This window comes from Mustela putorius, unplaced genomic scaffold (genome assembly GCF_011764305.1).
Source record: "Mustela putorius furo isolate JIRA1106 unplaced genomic scaffold, ASM1176430v1.1 tig00003834_pilon_pilon_pilon, whole genome shotgun sequence".
Lineage (NCBI taxonomy): Eukaryota > Metazoa > Chordata > Mammalia > Carnivora > Mustelidae > Mustela > Mustela putorius.
The window spans coordinates 85,930,415-85,949,813 of record NW_025421987.1 but is presented as its reverse complement, the minus strand read 5'-3'; the positions used below and the strand labels follow the sequence as shown (position 1 = coordinate 85,949,813).

The 19,399-nt window shown below is 37.8% G+C and overlaps 1 protein-coding gene across 4 annotated transcripts in view; it reads right to left on the bottom strand.

Annotated features, from left to right (window-relative positions):
• Window positions 1-19,399, bottom strand: part of VPS8 (VPS8 subunit of CORVET complex) — a 246,980-nt gene that overhangs the window by 32,947 nt on the left and 194,634 nt on the right. For all 4 annotated transcript variants that reach the window (XM_045088704.1, XM_045088707.1, XM_045088706.1 and 1 more), the window contains one exon: window positions 17,626-17,791. In XM_045088704.1, coding sequence (XP_044944639.1) covers window positions 17,626-17,791 — 166 coding nt within the window. The remainder of the gene's footprint in view (window positions 1-17,625; window positions 17,792-19,399) is intronic.

Sequence of the window (19,399 nt, the reverse complement as noted above, 5' to 3'; positions counted from 1 at the left end):
CTTACTCCTTTTATATAGTGTGCACCCTTGTGCAGATGCATTTAAATCTTACACTGTGGTGAAGGGATGATTTTTATAATGCTGCAGTAGACTTGGATTACTTAGCTGTGTTCTTGTCTGATATAGAAAATAAATGTTTTGCATTATTTCCACATAGGGGAAAAAAAATACTCAAATAGAATTGGTATAACTGAGAAAAAACAGGCATTTTCAGAGGAACAATGAATAGATCTTTTTTTTTTTTTTTTAAAGTCCCTTTGAAACTTTTCTGGAGATCAGAAGTCAGTAGTTAGCCAAGATAAAAATATGATTAGGGTAAGAAAAGTAGAACAGATGGCCCAGACTGGTTTTAACCGAATGGTGAGGAATCAAACAGACACATATTTCTTTTGACAATGTTAATCAACTGATGCAATATGCAATGGTCAGCATTTCTTACAAAGAACAACTCAGAGTATCCTTGGTGATATAATATCCCCTTTAGGCAAGACATGCAACAAAGAATTTCATAAAATAGTGAAAGATTAAGAAAAAGTATCAGCCAAACCATATCAAAAAGATGTTTGGAGCTCAAGAAAGAGAAGACTGGTGGTGTAGGGATATCTTGAAATACCTGAGGGTTGAAAAAGATTGTCAGATCAGAAAAAAAGAGCAAGACTCAACTACATGTTACGTGCAAAATCACATTTTAAATGGGCACATTTAAAATGTGCCTTTAAAAAGGCACAAATAGGTTACAAACAAAAGGACTGCAAAGATCTACCATGCTAGCAATAGATTTCAGAGCAAAGAGATTTCAGGGATAAAGAAGATCACTTCAGAATAATAAAGAGGTTGATTCATAAGGAGGACATAACAATCCCAGATATCAATGCATCTAATAGCTTAAAAATAAGTAACAATTTATAGAACTGAAAGAAGTAAAAAGATTTTATAGTCAGGGATTTCCACACCTTTCTCTTTCAATATATTAAAAAATAAGGAGGCAGATATTTAGAAAGGATTTATCAGATTTGCAGGAAACAATCAACTAAGTAGATCAGCTGGACATTTATAGGACACTCCACCCAGCAAAAGCAGAATACAAATTCTTTTCAGGTACATATGGACCACCACACAGACTATTTCCTGTTAATAAAATAATTCTCAATAAATTTAAGCAGATCCAAGTCATACTAAAGAAGGTTCTCTGATAACACTAGAAGTAACTTAGACTCAGCAACAAGAAAGATCTCCAAAAAACATTTCCAGTTATTTAGGATCTAAGTTATACTTTCAAATAACCCATGGGTCAAAGAAGAAGTCAAAAGGAAATTAGATCCTGGAAACACACAACCTACCAAGAATGAATCATGAAGAAACAAAAAATCTGAATAGACAGCAACTAGTAAGAAGATTGAATCAGTAATCAAAAACCTCCTAACAAAGAAAAGTGCAGGTCTATCCAGAAAACTTATTGGTGAATTCCACCAAACATTCAAAGAATACCAAATCTTCCAAAAACTCTACCAAAAAATTAAAGAGAAGGGAACACTTCCAGCCTCATTGTAGGAGGTCAGCATTACCCTGATATCAAAGCCAGACAAGGATACTACAAGAAAAGAAAATTACAGGGTACCTGGGTGGCTCAGTGGGTTAAGCGTCTGCCTTCAGCTCAGGTTATGATCTCAGGGTTCTAGTATTGAGTCCCACATCAGGCTCTTTGCTCAGCGGGAAGCCTGCTTTCCCCCTGCTCCTGCCTGCCTCTCTGCCTACTTATGATCTCTCTCTGTTAAATAAATAAATAAAATCTTAAAAAAAAAAAGAAAAAGAAAATTACAGGCCAATATCCCTGGTGAACAAAGATGGAAAATCCTCAACAAAATACTAGTGAACAGAATTCAACAGCATATTAAAAGGATCACACACCATGATCAAGTGGGATTTATCCCTGGGATGCAAAGAGGCTTCAACATATACAAATCAGTAAGTGTGGTATCCACATTAAGAGAATTAAGGGGAAAAAAACTATATGATCATCTCAGTCAATGGAGGACAAAGTATTTGCCTTTTCATGATAAAAACATGCAACAAACTAGGATTAGAAGGAAACTACCCCAACACAATAAAGGCCATGTATAAAAAAAAAAAACCCACAGCTAACATCACACTCAGTGATGAAGACGGAAAGCTCTTCCTCTTAAATCAGAAACAAGAATGCTGAACACTTCTGCTGAACATAGTGTTAGAAATTCTAGCCAGGGCAAATTGGGCAAGAAAAAGATATAAAGACTATCAAATTGGAAAGGGGAAAAATAAAATTATGTTTTCAGATGACAGGTTTTATGTAGAAAACTCTATAGAGTCGACAAAAGTAACTGTTAGAACAAACAAATTAAATAAAATAGCAGGCTACAAAATCAGCACACAAAAATCAGTGTTTCTGTACACTAATAATGAACAATTTGAAAAAAATATTAAGAAAACAATTCCAGGGTGCCTGGGTGGCTCAGTGGGTTAAGCCGCTGCCTTCGGCTCAGGTCATGATCTCAGGGTCCTGGGATCGAGGCCCGCATCGGGCTCTCTGCTCAGCAGGGAGCCTACTTCCCTCCCTCTCTCTCTGCCTGCCTCTCTGTCTACTTGTGATTTCTCTCTGTCAAATAAATAAATAAAATCTTAAAAAAAAAAAGAAAAAAAAAAAACAATTCCATTTACCATAGCATCAAAATGAACTTAGGAATAAACTGAGCCAAGGAGGCAAAGATAAAAAGAAAACATCCTGTATTCCTGGACTGTTAAGACTTAATTGTTAAGATGTCCACACTATCCCAAAAATCTACAAATTCAAGGCAATCCCTATGAAAATCCCAGTGGCATTGCAGCAGATATAGAAAAGGCCATCCTGGGGCGCCTGGATGGCTCAGTGGGTTAAAGTCTCTGCTTCGGCTCAGGTCATGATCCTAGGGTCCTGAGATCAAGCCCCGCAGCGGGCTCTCTGCTCTGCAGACAGCCTGCTTTTGCCTCTCTGCCTGCCTCCCTGCCTACTTGTGGTCTCTGTCAAATAAACAAATAAATAAAATCTTAAAAAAAAAAAAAAAAAAGTCCATCCTAAAATTCATATGGAACCAAAACAATCTTGAAAAAGACCAAAGTTGCTGAGTCTAAGTTATTCTAGTGTTATCAGAGAACCTTCTTTAGTATGACTTGGATCTGCTTAAATTTATTGAGAATTACTTTATTAACAGAATTACTTTATTAACTTCTTAAAATTTCTAAACTTACTACAAAGCTACAGTAATCCAAATTGTGCTACTGGGATAAAGACAGACATGTAGACCAACAGAATAGAGAGACCAGAAATCAATCTTCACATATAAGGTCCACTGATTTTTGAATAGTGTACCAAGACCATTCAATGGGAGAAGAATAGTCTTTTCAACAAATGGTGCCAGAAAACTATATATCCATATGCAAAAGAACAAAGTTAGACTTTTACCTCACACCATATAAAAAAACTAATTCAATGTGGATCAAAGACCTAAAAGCAAAGGCTAAAACGATAAAACTCTTCTTTAGAAGGAAACGAAGTTTCATGCACTGGATTTAGCAATGATTTCTTAAAGATGACACCAAAGACAGAAGCAACAGTTAACAAAAAAACAGACAAACTGGACTGCATCAAAATTTAAAAGTTTTGTATACCAAATATGTAAATATAATAAAAAGGCAACTCATCAAATGGATGAAAATATTTGCAAATGAAATGGGATAAATATCCAAATTAAAGAGTTAATATCCAGAATATACAGATAGCTCTTAAAACTCAACAACAAAAAACCAAAAAATCTGATAAAAAAAAATGCACAAAGGACTTGGACATTTCAGTAAAGGTGTATGAATACTCAATAAGCACAAGATAAGATGCTCAACATCATTAGTCATTCACAAAATGCAAAGTAAAACACAATGAGATACCATTACACACCTAGTAGAGTAGCCGAAACTGAAGAGACTATACCAAGGGTGTGGAGGAACTGGAACCCTCATACAATGCTGGTAGGGGAATAAACTGGTACAACCACTTGGGAAAGCAGTTTGGTAGCTTCTTAAGATGATAAACACACATTTGTCATAGTTGTCAACCATTCCATTCCAAAGGTATTTACCCAAGAGAAATGAAAGTATATGTCCATACGAAGACCTATACGTATACAAATCTTCAAAACAGCTTAATCTGTAACAGCCAGAAACTGGAGAGCTGGAAACACCTATCACCAACTGGTGCTATCATAAACAAACCATGGTATATGCATTACACTGAAGTACTACTCCATAATAAGAAGAAATGAATTCTCATAACAACATGGGTGAATCTTAAATAATTATGCTAAATAAAAGGAGAACTTACTTGATGGTTCCATTCATGTTAAACTCTAGAAAATGCAAATTATTCTATTATAACAAAAAGGCAATTTGGTGGTTTCTGGGGAACAGATGGGAGAAACTGAGTAAGTTTTTAGCAGTGAGAGGGTCACTATCTTAATTGTAGTGATGAATTCAAGGATAGATACATGTCATATTTATATGCCTTTGTATATGTAAATTTATTTATTATCAGTTATACCTTAATAAAGCATTTAAAGAAATTTGTAGGATGCAACTAAAAATAGTGCTTAGAGGAAGATATTTACAGCTTTTTGTACTACACTGGGGAATAAGAAAGGTTAAAATGAAGGGCCTATATGCTTGCTTCCAATTTAATAAGCTAGAAAAAGAAAATCAAAGTAAAATAAAACTAAGTAGAAGGAAGGAAATAAGGAGCAGAAATCAATCAACAGAAATCAAACAAAACACTACAGAAAATTGACAAAGCCAAAAGATTATTCTTTGAAAATATCAATAAGACTGATAAACTATAACTCAGATTGATCAAGAGAACATATAACAATAATATCAGCAATGAAAGATATATTACTACATACTGGAATACTTATTCACATTAAAAAGAGGCTATTATGAACAATTTTATGCCAATAAAATTGGCAAAATAAAGATCTGACAACTTTTTTAGGAGGGGAGAGAGGCAGAGCGGGAGGAAGAAAGAGAGAGAACCTTAAGCAGACTCCACACCCAGTGGATTTCGGGTTTCTAATCTTGAGAGCCCGAGATCATGTCCTGAGGAGCAATCAAGAGTCAGATGCTTAAGACTGAGCCACTCAGGAGCCCCAAATATGACAAATTAAAAGGACATGTTCCTTAAGAAACAGCTTATAAAGATGATGAACAGAAAATATGAATAACCCTATATTTATTTAAAAAAAAAAAAACCCTGAAGCATATCTAATTATCTCTTAAAGAAAACTCCAAGTCTACATGGTGTCAGCAGTGAATTCTAGCAAATACTAAGTACACAGGGATTAGTATCTGAGATTGGAATAGCAACTTGTTAGTTTACAAGGAAAAATAGAATCCGTATTGCAAGCACTGCAACAGACAGTAGACAGGATCGGTCTAGGATGATGTAGCCAAGGTGTAAGTATTAGGCAAGCAACTGGATTCAAGTTCTCCAACCCCTTCAGTTCTGACGGTCTATTTCTAAGAGCCTCCAGTACAGACGATGAAGGCATTTCCTATCACTGTGGCATCAAGCTATTCAAAAAGGACCACGTTGCAGCCCTTCTTTTTTTTTTTTCCCCTTTCCCCTCTAACTTTCAGAGTAACTATAGAAAACATACCTCCTCTCAGGGGTCAAAACAGCTGGCTGTTCAGACTGTCCTTTTGGTCTTAGCAGGTCTGCAAAAATTAGACTTGACAGTCTTTGCTTTAACATACCATGACATTAATACTCTGGAATTCACTCCAGATGTATGATGTAGCTTGCTAAACATGATCCAATTTTAACTCCTGGTATGCTCTTTTTGAAAACGGAGAAAATAGATTTTCAAAGCAAAGTAGATATTTAAGCTTAAAAAATGACCTCATGAAAGAATCTGCAGATTTTTAAAAAAACAAGCCAAGAACTAGACGTGATGCTGGACAATTTATCTGAGAAAGCTGTTCTCTGGAGATTAAGTTAGAGAGTGTTTGAAGTGGCAACAGAAATGGTTCAGCATCACCCATGAAAGGTCTTATTTTTCATTTAACAGAATTCCTTCTGGAAATGCCTCAGGCAATGCGGCTTGAAAGAGACACTTTAAATCCAGGTATGCACACACTAGATCTGGGGATATGGATGATATATTAAGCTATGGCCTTAATAATGTTAAACTTTTAAGATCTTTGTTAATGATTTCCGACTTAGAGAAGCAATGTGATCTGAAGTTTAACAGCAATAGGGATACCTTCCTTATCGTTTCTCTCTCTCTTTCTTTCTTTCTTTCTTTTTTTAAGAAGCCTTGGTTGTTCTGGTTACCAAAGGAATATATGTTCACAGACAGAAATTTAGAAAATACTAAAAGGCAAAACAAAGGAAATAAAAATCACAATCTGATCGCACAGCAATAACTACTATTAACATTTAGAGTCCCATTGTTTTGTGATCTTCCCATGTGACCTGTTGAAAATGTTTATTTCACCATATCTGTATTCTTCCACCACAGGATTTTTCTATTAAGCAGTCCCTTCATTGCAGAGATAGGTTATCACTAATTTCACCAACTATTGGTAAGCTACTGGGGCATTTAGGTTGTTCTCAGATTTTTTTATTTAAAAAAATGCTGCCATAAACATCTTATAAATACTTGGCACACACTCTTGATGTGTTACTTCCATTGCACCTATAAGTCCCTGCTTCAAAAAGTATAGGACATTTAAAAATACATACTGCCAATTTTTCTCCTGACAAGGAAGATGGATCCACACCCCTTTTCCTATAATTCTGAAATCCCAAAAACACTGAAACAACAACAACAACAAAATACATACATTTTTAAACTTTTGGCACTGATAGCAAAACCCCACCTGATGTGAAGTAAGGCTATTTATAGTCTTTATTTATCCCACATATCCCCATTGGGAATGTTCTATTAATAACAATATATGTACCGTATTACCTTTCTTTTCAGCACTTCAAATATGCCTTTTTTTTTGTGTGTGTGAAGTCAGCCATCAGAAACTTCTGCTTCCTCCCTAAACATTTTTTTCATATTTTGTTAAGAGCTTATAAATGGAGGCTGTCCAATACAGGTTACCCTGCCATTACTAGAACTGGAGCTCTCTTTATTATATTTCAAATACTTTTTCTGAATGATCCCCACCCCTACTTTGTCCAGGACTCCAATTACAGGTGTATTTTGCCACCTGAAGTTGTTTCATAATTCACTGCTGCTCTATTCATTTCTTTCCAGTCTTTTTTCTGTTTGACCTGGCATAATTGTCGTGCTACATATTCAAGTTCACTAATAGTTTCTTCTGCAATATCCACTGTGCTGTTAATCCTATCCAGTGTGCTTTTCAACTCAGACACTGAAGTTTTAATCATTAGATGTTCTATTGATGTTATGACTTCCACATCTCTTTCGAACATGTCCAGCCTCACCTCTAGCTTCTCAAACATATGGAATATAATTATAATAACTTGTGATGTTCTTGTTTACTCATTCTATCATCTGTGCTATTTCTGGGTCTGTTTCAATGGATTGCTTTTTTAAAAGACAATTTTTTAGGATAGTTTCACGTTCTTGGCAAAGTTGAAAGGAAGGTACAGAAATACTGCATACATCCTATGCTCCCATCCATGCACAGCCTCCCCTGTCATCCACAGGCCCCATCAGAAGGCTACACTTGCTACAGCTGATGACACGTTACACTGACACATCATTATTACCTGAAGTCCACAGTTTACATTAGGGTTCACGTTTGGTGTGCCTTCTATGGGTTTGGACAAATGTGGAATGATATATGTCCACCACTACAGTATTATACAGAGTATTTTCATTGTCCAAAAAGTCTCTGTGTTCCATTTATTCACCCCCACCCCACCCCCACTAACTCCTGGCAACCACTGATGTTTTTACTGTCTCCATAGTTTTGCCTTCTCCAGATTGTCATATAGTTTATTTTTTTCCCTCCGCTTTATGACTTGCATTTTTCCTGCTTTCTTGATCAAATGCCAGACATTGTGAATTTCACCTCGTTGGGTTAAATGCTTTTGTAATCCTTAACATATTCTTGAACTTTGTTCTGAGATGTAGTTAAATAGTTGGAAATAATTTGGGGCGCCTGGCTGGCTCAGCCGGAAAAGCATGTGACTCTTCATCTCAGGATCGTGAGTTCAAACCCCATGTTGGACATATAGATTACTGCAAAGAAATAAAACTTAAAGAAATATTTGGAAATAACTGGATCTTTTTTTAGGTTTTGCATTTCAGTTTGGTTAGATAATTGGATCTTTTTTAGGTTTTGCATTTCAGCTTTGTTAGGTGGGATCAGAGCTGTAGTTGGTCTAGGGTTAACTTTCCCCAATACTAAGGTTCAGACAGGACTTAATACTCAGTGTACCCATGAAGTATGCAGTGCCCCAGCTGGCAGTACTCCTGGCTCTGGATCTGGGGGCAGTGCTACTCTAATCCTTTTATGGGTTCTTCTGGCCTCGAGTATACACTATTTCCTCATACAGTGAACAGTATTCAACCTAATACTGAAAGTTGTCATCTATAGATCTCTGGGCAGCTCTCTCCCATCTGTACTTTGTTCTGCAAACTCCAGCCACCTTGCTGTCTCCTCAACTCTGACAGACTGGTGAGCTCTGCCTCAGTTTTCCCTCCCTGGGCCAGGGTGTGGAAACTTTCTCCTGGCAGTACACTAAAAATGAGCCTAGGGCTCACATTTTTTATTTCTCATCTCTCAGGAGTCACACTCCCTCACTGCTTGATGTCCACTGTCTTGAGAACCACTTTGTATGTACATTGTCCATGTTCCCCCGAGAAACTCCAAATGAATCCTGTCAGAAGCTGAAGCCCCTATATTACCTTCTAAAATGAAATTTAAAATCAGAAAAATGCTCAATTCTGAACCTGTCTGGTCAGAGGGTTTGCTTGGGACTGCGGACCTGTAGCAATATGCACTCCCACTGCTAATGCACAAAGTGTTGGTCTCTTCACATCCTCATCAATATAAACGTGTATGTATTTTGAAATGTATGACAGTGCCATCATTTAATATTTTATAATAAGTTATTTTTAATAACTTGCCAGTTCAGTAAGTTTAAGAAATGGCATCGTTTTGCTGTTTTAGTTTGTATTTCTTTGATCACTGATAGAGTTGAGCATTTTTCACATTTCGCTGAATAGAATTTTCAAATGTCATCTGTTCACATTCCCATCAAGACTTCAGCTCTACATAAAGACTCGAAACACTCTTCAGGCACTACTGTTATCATCTGGTCTCCTGGACAGAAGCCATCTCTGGATCAAAGGGAAGTCAGCCAATTTCCAGGACTTTCAGCATCTGATTTTCAAACTGCGCCGGCAGCGGTGACGATGGAGCTGCTCATCGTGATGTGGCTGTCGATCCATTTTCCACAGTCACAGGAAGCGGACCGCAGCAGTCTGTTTCAAACCCTTCAGTGTTGCCTACTACTCTAAGAATAAAAAGGAAACTTCACCAGACCTTCCCGGCTCCTAGGACATGATAGTACCTCCTCAACCGCATTCCTTGCCAAGTTCCCCTTTAGTTTCTCCATTCTGACCACTGAGCTTCTCTCAGGTCCTCGAATGTGTCATCGCTCCCTTTGGTTCTCCTGATGGCACGGTCTTCACATGGCTGGCGCCTTTCTATCCTTTGGGTCTCAGCTTAAACACCACCTCTGTGAGGGCGATTCCCGAATCACCCTCCAAAAGCAGGCTGCCCCTCATGTTGTTCTTCCCACAACACTCTACTCTTTGCCCTGATGGGACTCACAGCCTAACACAAGTTGGAATTACAAATCTGATATAGTTTGTTTACAATTTAATTATTGTCTAGCTACATAATGGTAGGAAATATATTTTCAGTTTTAGGGGGGGTTGTTCAGTAATGTGTACTTAGTCCCAAGAATTTGGCATTTGCTCCAAATGAATCACTGAATACTAGGGTATAATAGAAAGATTATTGGAAAAGGGGCAAAGGTCTCCTCAAAGAGATTTACTTTAAATTAGAATCATTTGCCACCTCTATGCACTTCTAAGCTACATTAACCCTCATTTAACTTGTAAATTTAAGTTATAGGATATTCTTTGGAGAAATGCTGCTGTCACCAAATACTGAAATTTCACTGTTTAGCCTTTAATTTCCATCTAACTTGTTTGTAACAGGGAACTAATACTCTTTAAAAATGGACAAATGAAAACAGGCATTAATCCCGGTGTTCCAGTTTCATTAAATTTGGTTTAGAGACCAAATCTCTGATTTACAGCAGGGATCCAGACTAAATAAGCAGTGGACCATGGTTAATAGAAAACTATGACCAGGGGCACCTGGGTGGCTCAGTGGGTTAAAGCCTCTGCCTACAGCTCAGGGTCATGATCTCAGAGTCCTGGGATCGAGCCCCGCATCAGGCTCTCTGCTCAGCAGGGAGCCTGTTTCCTCCTCTCTCTCTCTGCCTACTCCTGATCTCTCTGTCAAATAAATAAATAAAATCTTTAAAAAAAAAAAAAAAGAAATCTTATTAAAAAAAAGAAAACTATGGGGGCGCCTGGGTGGCTCAGTGGGTTAAGCCGCTGCCTTCGGCTCAGGTCATGATCTCAGGGTCCTGGGATCGAGTCCCGCATTGGGCTCTCTGCTCAGCAGGGAGCCTGCTTCCTCCTCTCTCTCTGCCTGCCTCTCTGCCTGCTTGTGATCTCTCTCTGTCAAATAAATAAATAAATAAAAATCTTAAAAAAAAAAAAATAAATAAAATAAAAAAAAAAAAAAAAAGAAAACTATGACCAGTGAGCATAAATAAATGTCATTTATTGAATAATTTCTTGGAAGTTATAAATACTTCTCTCTGACATTATTTATAAATCTACTCCAAAACATAAAACATTTTCTTAGACAACTCTAAAAATCAAGAAATAAAACCAACTCAAAGTGCCAATAAAAGTATCAGCTTATTTCATTTAATTCTTTTCTGTTCTGATTATTAAAAGAGGAGGAGGAGGTGGCTATTTCCAATCCTCTTCTCAGATATTTACCTCTTAATTGGGGGGGGGGGGCCTTTGATATTTGACTAATGTACATGCCTTTCTACCAACAGGAGGTGATTTATCCAACCCTATAAAAATACCAAGCAATAGGTTATAAAACTTTCTAATGAATCTCTAAATACTTATTTATTTTTTTAAAAGTTTTACAAGGAATAACAATTTGAATGTTTCTGGCACATAAAATGTGTTCGCTTAGGGGTATCCTGGGTGGCTTAGTTGGTTGAGTGTCTGACTCTTGATTTTGGCTCAGTCATGATCTCAGGGTTCCTTGGGATCAAGCCCCTCACTGGGCTCCATGCTCAGTGGGGAGCCTGCTTGAGGATTCTCTCTCCCTCACCCTCCACCCCTTCTCCTGCTCACGTGTTCTCTCTCTAAAATAAATACATCTAAATAAAAAAGTGTTAGCTTAATACCAGCTCTCAAGTATTCTAAGCCCTGTTAATAATATAATGTTAAAACTATAATTTAGTAAATCTTCAATTATGTTTCCTTGAATTCACATGTTGCCTGTTGATCAATTATTTTAAAATTGAATCGCAGGTTAATTTCTCTTATTGCTCACCAGTGCCAATGAAGATGGTTATTCGCTACTATAAATTTAATATAGGAGTAAACAAATAATCTAAGAAAACCATTACATTACATTATATAGCATATGGGAACAACACTTGTGGAGAAAATACAGTAGACTGATAAGTACTTCAATTGAAATTTATTTCTCCAATGTAGTTTGTCTGAAATCAAACTAGAGAATCAGACAGACTTGCAAGATTTAGTTATGGGTCTAAACATTTCAGATTGAGCTATTGTAAACCCAAGGCAAGGTGAGGAGATAAGGAAGGAAAGAAGGAAACTTGAGTCATTCTTCCCATTCATAAGAAATAAAAGTAGCTATTCCAAAGGAGAGTAGGCTTTCTGGGGGAATAACTCCCTATCAAGTCTGTGCACACATGCTATTGGGAGGCAACTAATATGACAGAGTTCTTGTTTATATATATTGACCACTTATGCAAAACAGAAATGAGGTAGGGAGCAGCAAGAAGACAGGCCTCATCCACCAAAGCCACAGTTTTGAGGGTAACTATTGCATTTTGTTGGGCTGGAGTCAGAAACCGAACAAGTGAAAAATTATCACAAGTCTTGGAAAAGAAGGAAACAAAAAGCTGATTGGACTGAAAGATCTTGTTACAGAGGCAGTGAGAAGGTTCAAGTGCACTCAGTGCCTCCTGGTAGTAGCGAGCAACAAGTGGGAGCTGACAGACAACCTCAGCTTGATTTTGGAGTCACTGGGGCGGGCCCTCACTTCTCTTCTCCTCCAAGCACTGCTTGAAACTTAATGACCAGGGCTGGGAGAGTTTTCAAAGGAAATTAAGTGAACAAAGGAGAACTTTCTTTTCTTTCTTTTTTAAAATTGTATTTATTTATTAGAGAGAGAACACGAGCAGGATGGAGAGGAACAGAGGGAGAGGGAGAAGCATCCCCATGGAGCCGGAGCCCAATGTGGGGCTCGATCCCAAGATCCTGAAATCGTGACCAGAGCCAAAGGCAGATGCTTAACTTACTGAGCCACCCCGGCGCCCCAAAGTAGAACTTTATTTAAATTTCATTTAATAAAAGCTATCAAATACAAACCTAGTATTTTCATTTTAAATTTTCTTATAATTAAAAACGGAATGGCTCACACATGGTAAGAAATCTTAATTAGCACAGCCAATATGGTATGGAGGTATTTTAAAAATTGGTCTTACCAGGTTTCAAGAAAGCCAAAATGCTAAAAATAGAACAGGCTGGAGGCAGGAAAACTGCGGGTGATGATGGTCCTGCACAAACCGAGTTCAAATACTGGCCTTCCTTCTCTGTTCTGCAAATAGTTCCTTCAGTTGTAAAAGAGGGAACATATCACCCTCGTAAAATAGTGAAGATTAGGGTAAACACATCTACAGTGTATGTTTGATAAATTTCATTGTCTCTTTCCTTCTTATGTTACCAATACACTAGATCTTTTTACAGTGTCTTAGTAACAAAAATAAGAGACACAGACAGCTAGGAGAAAATTTAAGAAATCCCAAATACCTCTCATTAGAGAACTATTACTTCATATGATTCAAGAATCACTGCTTCTTTACTAGGAAGTATCAAACAAAGATTTCCAAAAGGATCTGACCAGCAATCTTACTGGAGTTTCCTCCACAATGAAAAGGCTGAGTCATCTCTTTTTCCTTCCAGAATAGGAAAGCCTCAGATAGCTTCAGAAATAAAGCTGCCTTTGACATGTAGGTCCAATTTGAAGAGAATTCCCCCTTTCTAGGTGCTCTGAGAGAAGGTAAGAAGTCAGTGAAAGAGAGTACTGTCTTTCTTCACTGTCTGAGGTATGTGGAATTGGGTATAGGCCAACCAGTGCAGTATAAATGGCTTCAACATTCAACACCTACTTAGGAACATATTCTCAGCCAAACGTGGAATAAAAAAGAACTTCCTAAAACATGATAAGAAGGTTACACACACAAAGTCTGTGATTAACATCATACTTGATGAAAAATTTGACATCTTCTCCCTAAAATCAGTAACAAGGCAAAGAGGTTTCTTCTCACCATTCCTATTCAACACTATACCAAAGGTCAATGCTATAAGGCAAGAAATAAAAGGTGTAAGATTGAAAAGAAGACAGAAAAGTCTTTATTTGCATATGATATGATTGTCTACGTAGAAAATACCAAAGAACCTATTAAAAAATAATACTAGTACTAACAAGTAAGCTTTTTAAGGTCACTGGTCCCTGGATACAAGGTCAATATACCAAAATAAGTTGCATTTCTATATTCCAACAACAAATAATTAGAAGACAAAATATAAAACAATAAAATATACAATACACCAAAGGTCATTACATACTTAGAAATAAATCTTAGAAATAAAACATGTAAGACTTACATGCCCAAAACTATAAAACAATGGTGAAATAAATAAATAAAGATTGAAATAAATTGATAGATATACCATGTTGATGGACTGGAAGACTTAATATTGTTAAAACATAAACTCTCCCCAAATTGACCAATCAATAGATCTAACACAATCCCAATAAAATCCCAGCATGACTTTTTGGTAGAAATTGACAAGCTGATTTAAAATTTTACATGGAAAAGCAAAGGAATTAGAATAGTCAAATGTTAGTAGGAATAAAGTTGGAGGACTCATACTACCTGATATTCACATTTACTAAAAAAACACAGTATTGGAGAAAAGATAAATATAAAGACCACTGGAAGAATACAAAATCAAGAAATAGACCTAAACATACATAGTCAATGGATTTTTGACTAAGATACAAAGGCAGTTCAATGGATAACCACATGCAAAAGAATAAACTCCAATCTTTATCCTGTAGCCTAATAAAAAAGAACTCAAAATGGATCTGTGGTTGCCAGGGATAAAGAGTAGGGGAAAGGTTGACTACAAAGAGATACAGGAGACACCCAAGAGTTGATTGATTGTAAAAGTGACTGTCAAAACTCATGGAACGTAAATTTTACGTTTGAAAATTATGTATTAAAATACGTAATTACATGGATAAAACACAATTTTATTTTATTTTTTTTAAAGAAAAAAGGTCTTTTTTAGCTGCTTGTAACTATCTAGAAAGACAAATTTAATTGGTAATATCCAAACAATTGGTAATATCCAAACAATTAGATAATACAATTCATTCATGAATAGGATACAACTGAAAGAGAGAAAAAAAAACAACAACTAAAATGCCCCAAGATGTGACTTAATAATTTGCATAAGAATCTGGATTCAGCTTGGAAGCATTCTGGATGACTAGTTAATAAAATTTTCAATCTGGAAACCACACTCAACATCTTTACATGTAAAGTCCTGCCAAAGTCTCTAAATTCAACAATGAATTCTCTTCTTCCCAAGTCTGTTCTTTGTTTACTGCTTCCTATCTCAGTAAATGGTACCATCATCCATCAACTGTTTAAGTAAGAAATCTGGGTACTATTTCTGACTCCTCCCTTTGTCTTACGGGCTCTATCCAACACATTTATCATCAAATCCTGGTAACTTCTCTCTCAGTTAAATGCTGTGAAGCAGAAAAGAGCATGGAACTGGAAGTTGAGCGTGATTGGATAAGAGGGTAAAAAGGGGGTGGCCTGAGATGCAGGTGGTGAGGAAAGCAGGGACCGTATTAATTATTCCGATGTTTGTGCACATCTCAAACACATCTCAAATACATAGTATTTTCCCCATCCCAAATTCTATCATTCTAACACAAGTTATCACTTCTTTCCTCTAAATTACGTCAATATTCTTGGTCTCTACATCTGTTCTTGCTTCCCTTTTCAATCCATTTTTTACCCTGTAGTTAGAGTACTCTAAGAATACTGCTCTGGAAGAAATTGCTATTCTGATCAGATATCATTCCTTCCTTAAAACCCGTTTGAATCCCCCCCTTTTTAGAAGAAAAATAAGATTTTATTTGCCAAGGAGAGACAGCGAGCATAAGCAAGAGGAGCTGCAGAGGAAGAGGGAGAAGCTGGCTTTCCACTGAGCAGGGAGCCCTACATGGGGCTTGATCCCAGGACCCTGTGGTCAGTTATGACCTGAGCTGAAGGCAGATACTTAACTGACTGAGCCACCCCGGCACACCATACCCTCCCCGTTTCTCTGGTACAATCATCAGAGCAATTAATATGATTCCTTTATACCACAGCAGCCTTATCTCATACCACTCACTCTCTCATGTTCTTGATCCAGTCATGCTCAATGTTTAGCTTCACAGCAGAGATGCTATGTTAGTTCTACCCATATTGTTTCCTTGGCCTAGAGTATCCCTCATTCTAATTACCACTGCACCTAAATTTGTCTAGCTTACTTCTCATTTTCCTTCAGGGCAGCTAACATGGCACTTTCAGGATGCCTTCTGTGATTTCCCATGTTGATTAAGTCCACTTATTACCTGCTCTTACAGCACAGTTAATCTGCAAATACTTGTGGCATAATAATAAAAGAATATGTATAAAATATAAAATATAAAAAATATAATATATTGGCTGCTCCTGAGCTGGATCCTTTCATAAACAGGTAAATGTAAAGCATTTTCATAAGTTCTAGGAGTTGCTCTAGTGAATTATCGAAATACAGGGGGGTTGATTCTGGGAACTTCTGAGTCTGCCAAGTCAGAAAGAAGGGTGGGTAACTGGCGCATTCCATTTGCAAGTGATGTTTGAAGTAAGGGTAGTCTTGTGTGAATGAATCCTTAAACCTGTGGAATCTGATGCTAACTCCTGGTAGTTAGCATTGTTAGTAAATTATTGGACACCCAGCTGATGTCCAGAGTATTGATAGAATCAGTGTATGACCTGGTGTTGAAAAAAATACCATATATTTGGTGTCAGAAAGAATTTGAGAATACTAATTCAAAATCTGTTTGTAACTTCACTGGTTATATATTCCACAAGACAAAATGTCTTGTCATTGCTGGATCCCTGGCACTCAGCACAGTGCCTGGCATACTGTTCATACTGTTCCATATACACTGGATGAACAAAAATGAATGCTTACAAACAGAGTATAAAAATTCTGAACTGTTATTTGGGAGAAGCTAAGGCAGAGTTTTTTTTTCTGGGTACTTCTAAAATGGCACTGAAAGCTGATAAAACAGAAAATCAACAGGTTCAACTTTTCACGAAGTGATGTTAAGGCCAACTCCAGGGTAGGGGGCACAGAGGACGGAGCAAGAAACAGCAAATGCGACATCTCTTCTCTCTCTGAAGAGGAAATAAATCGAGAACAGAATAATGATCAAGTCAAAGCAGCTAGCAACTGCTCCTCCTCCACACTGGGGCCCTCATGTTGTCAAGTTCTGTTGTCCCAAAAGCTAGTATGCAGTGGAGTTCAACTGCACTACTGCTTGCTTAAGAAGAAAAGAAAGGCTGTAAAATAAGCATAAGTTGTATGTACTCCATTAGTCAGACTCCAAAAGCAATGCCTATTTCTCAAATGAACATGACTGTGTGACGTTCTTTGAAGAGAGGTACCCAGTTGAGGAAACTATGTACAGAGCACGTGTGTACTTACCTTGTCTGCTGGCCCCACTTCAGAGTGACAGCTCTGCACTCTTCAGCACACAGCTACTATGAGGACAGCTACTAATGAGGACTACAGTGTTTGGACTTACTGACCTTGTACTTGGTCAAAGGCTCCTCAGCGGGCTCATGGGGGTACATTCCCTCTGTTCAACTAGCTCTTATGCTTTTTAAGGGCAGAAAATGTCTTCTCTTGCTCCTAAGTCCCTGTTTTTCAGTGTGGGGCAAAGAAGAGAGGGTCTTCAAATACTGAACAGGGCTGAGCAGATGACACGCACTGGATACCCATGAGGTAAAATCTGTGGAGGCCTAGAAGAAAAATGGGGCGAGGCCTGCAAGACATCGGTAAGAAAAGACTAACTCCATCTTGTCATGAAAAGAAGTCTTACCTGGGATGGGACTGTCTTCCCCTTTTTAACTTCAGATGAGTTTTCACTTAATTTCCCTACTTTGTTACTTGAGCTGCATTTGTAGCAGGTCCATCTCGTCTGCCCCTCGGTCTCTATGGTGCATTCTTTGTTTTGTAGACAGAATGAGTGGTACAAATGGCCACAGCTGCAAAATGAAGGCAACCAATTTGCACTTTTCTCATCATAAAAGCCACAAACTTACGCTACGTTAGAGTGTATTTGTAAGTGATAAAGATTTCTAATAAGCTGGAATGCACGGACTATGGTACAGTTAGGAAGAAAGGAAATTTACTTCTTGTTGTCCTCTCTTCTAAAATCTGGACTCACATATCTGTACACTTACATTGTGAGTAGCAACAGAATCACAGTAATCTGATTACAAACCACCTGGGAGAGAACTTGAACTTCTGTTCATTTCTCAAATCATGACATATTTTTAGATAGTATAAAAAACGCAATTGGGGAAAATCATGATTCAAGTAGCTTGATGACAACATGAGTGGTCTGCCTCATCAAACCCAAGGCAACAGTGGTGATTTGATTATTTACAAAAATGACAGTGCTACAGTAAATTCTTACACTATCTGTAAGAAGAAATTCCCTGTTGATTACTAAATGAGCCTTCCAGAAGTGAGTGTTGAATAGAATTCTCAGTCATCTATACTAAGTCCTCCTTAACTCTCCAACCTGAAATGTTGGGCCACCTCAGAAGTCAATTCTTTTCTACAGTCTTTCTCTACTCTTTCTCTTCTATAGCTACGCTTTGCTCCTTTGGTGATTACTTTCAGTACCATAGCTTTAACACACCACCTATATGCGGATGGGATGTCTTACAGGCATCTTAACACACATCAAACCAAATTCTTTTTTTTTTTTAAAGATTTTATTTATTTATTTATTTGACAGACAGAGATCACAAGTAGGCAGAGAGGCAGGCAGAGAGAAAGAGGGAAGCAGGCTCCCCACTGAGCAGAGAGCCCGATGTAGGGCTCGATCCCAGGACCCTGGGATCATGACCTGAGCTGAAGGCAGCGGCTTAACCCACTGAGCCACCCAGGCGCCCCCAAACCAAATTCTTAATTTCCACTCTGCTCTACCCCTACTGCATGGTTCTCATCCAACCTTCCACATCTCAATAAAAAGCAACTAAGGAGATGGAGAGGATAGGAGACCTGGGGAAAATTGGAGGGGGAGACAAACCATGACACTGTGGACTCTGAGAGACAAACTGAGGGTTTTGCAGGGGGAGGGTGGGAGGTGGGTATTGAGGAGGGCACATATTGCATGGAGCACTGAGTGTGGTGCATAAACAATGAATTTTGGAACATCAAAATAAAATAAAATCAAATTAAATAAAAAAAATAAATAAAAAGCAACTACATTCTTCCAGTTGCTCAGGCCACAAATGTGTTTTGTGGGTTTTGTTTGTTTGTTTTTTAAGATTATTTATTTATTTATTTGACAGAGACACAGCGACAGAGGGAACACAAGCATGGGGAGTGGGAGAGGGAGAAGCAGGCTTCTCACTGATCAGGGAGCCTGCTGCAGGACTCCATCCCAGGATCCTGGCAACATGACCTGAGTGGAAGGCCCTCAGGCCAAAAACTTTGGCATCATCCTTGACCATTCTCTTTCTTTCACACCTCAAATCCTATCTATAAAGAGTCTTATCAGCTCTACCTTCAAAATATATCCAAAATCCTACCACTTCTTATTTCATTAGTACCGCCTTGGGCCATCTCTCCCTTGGATT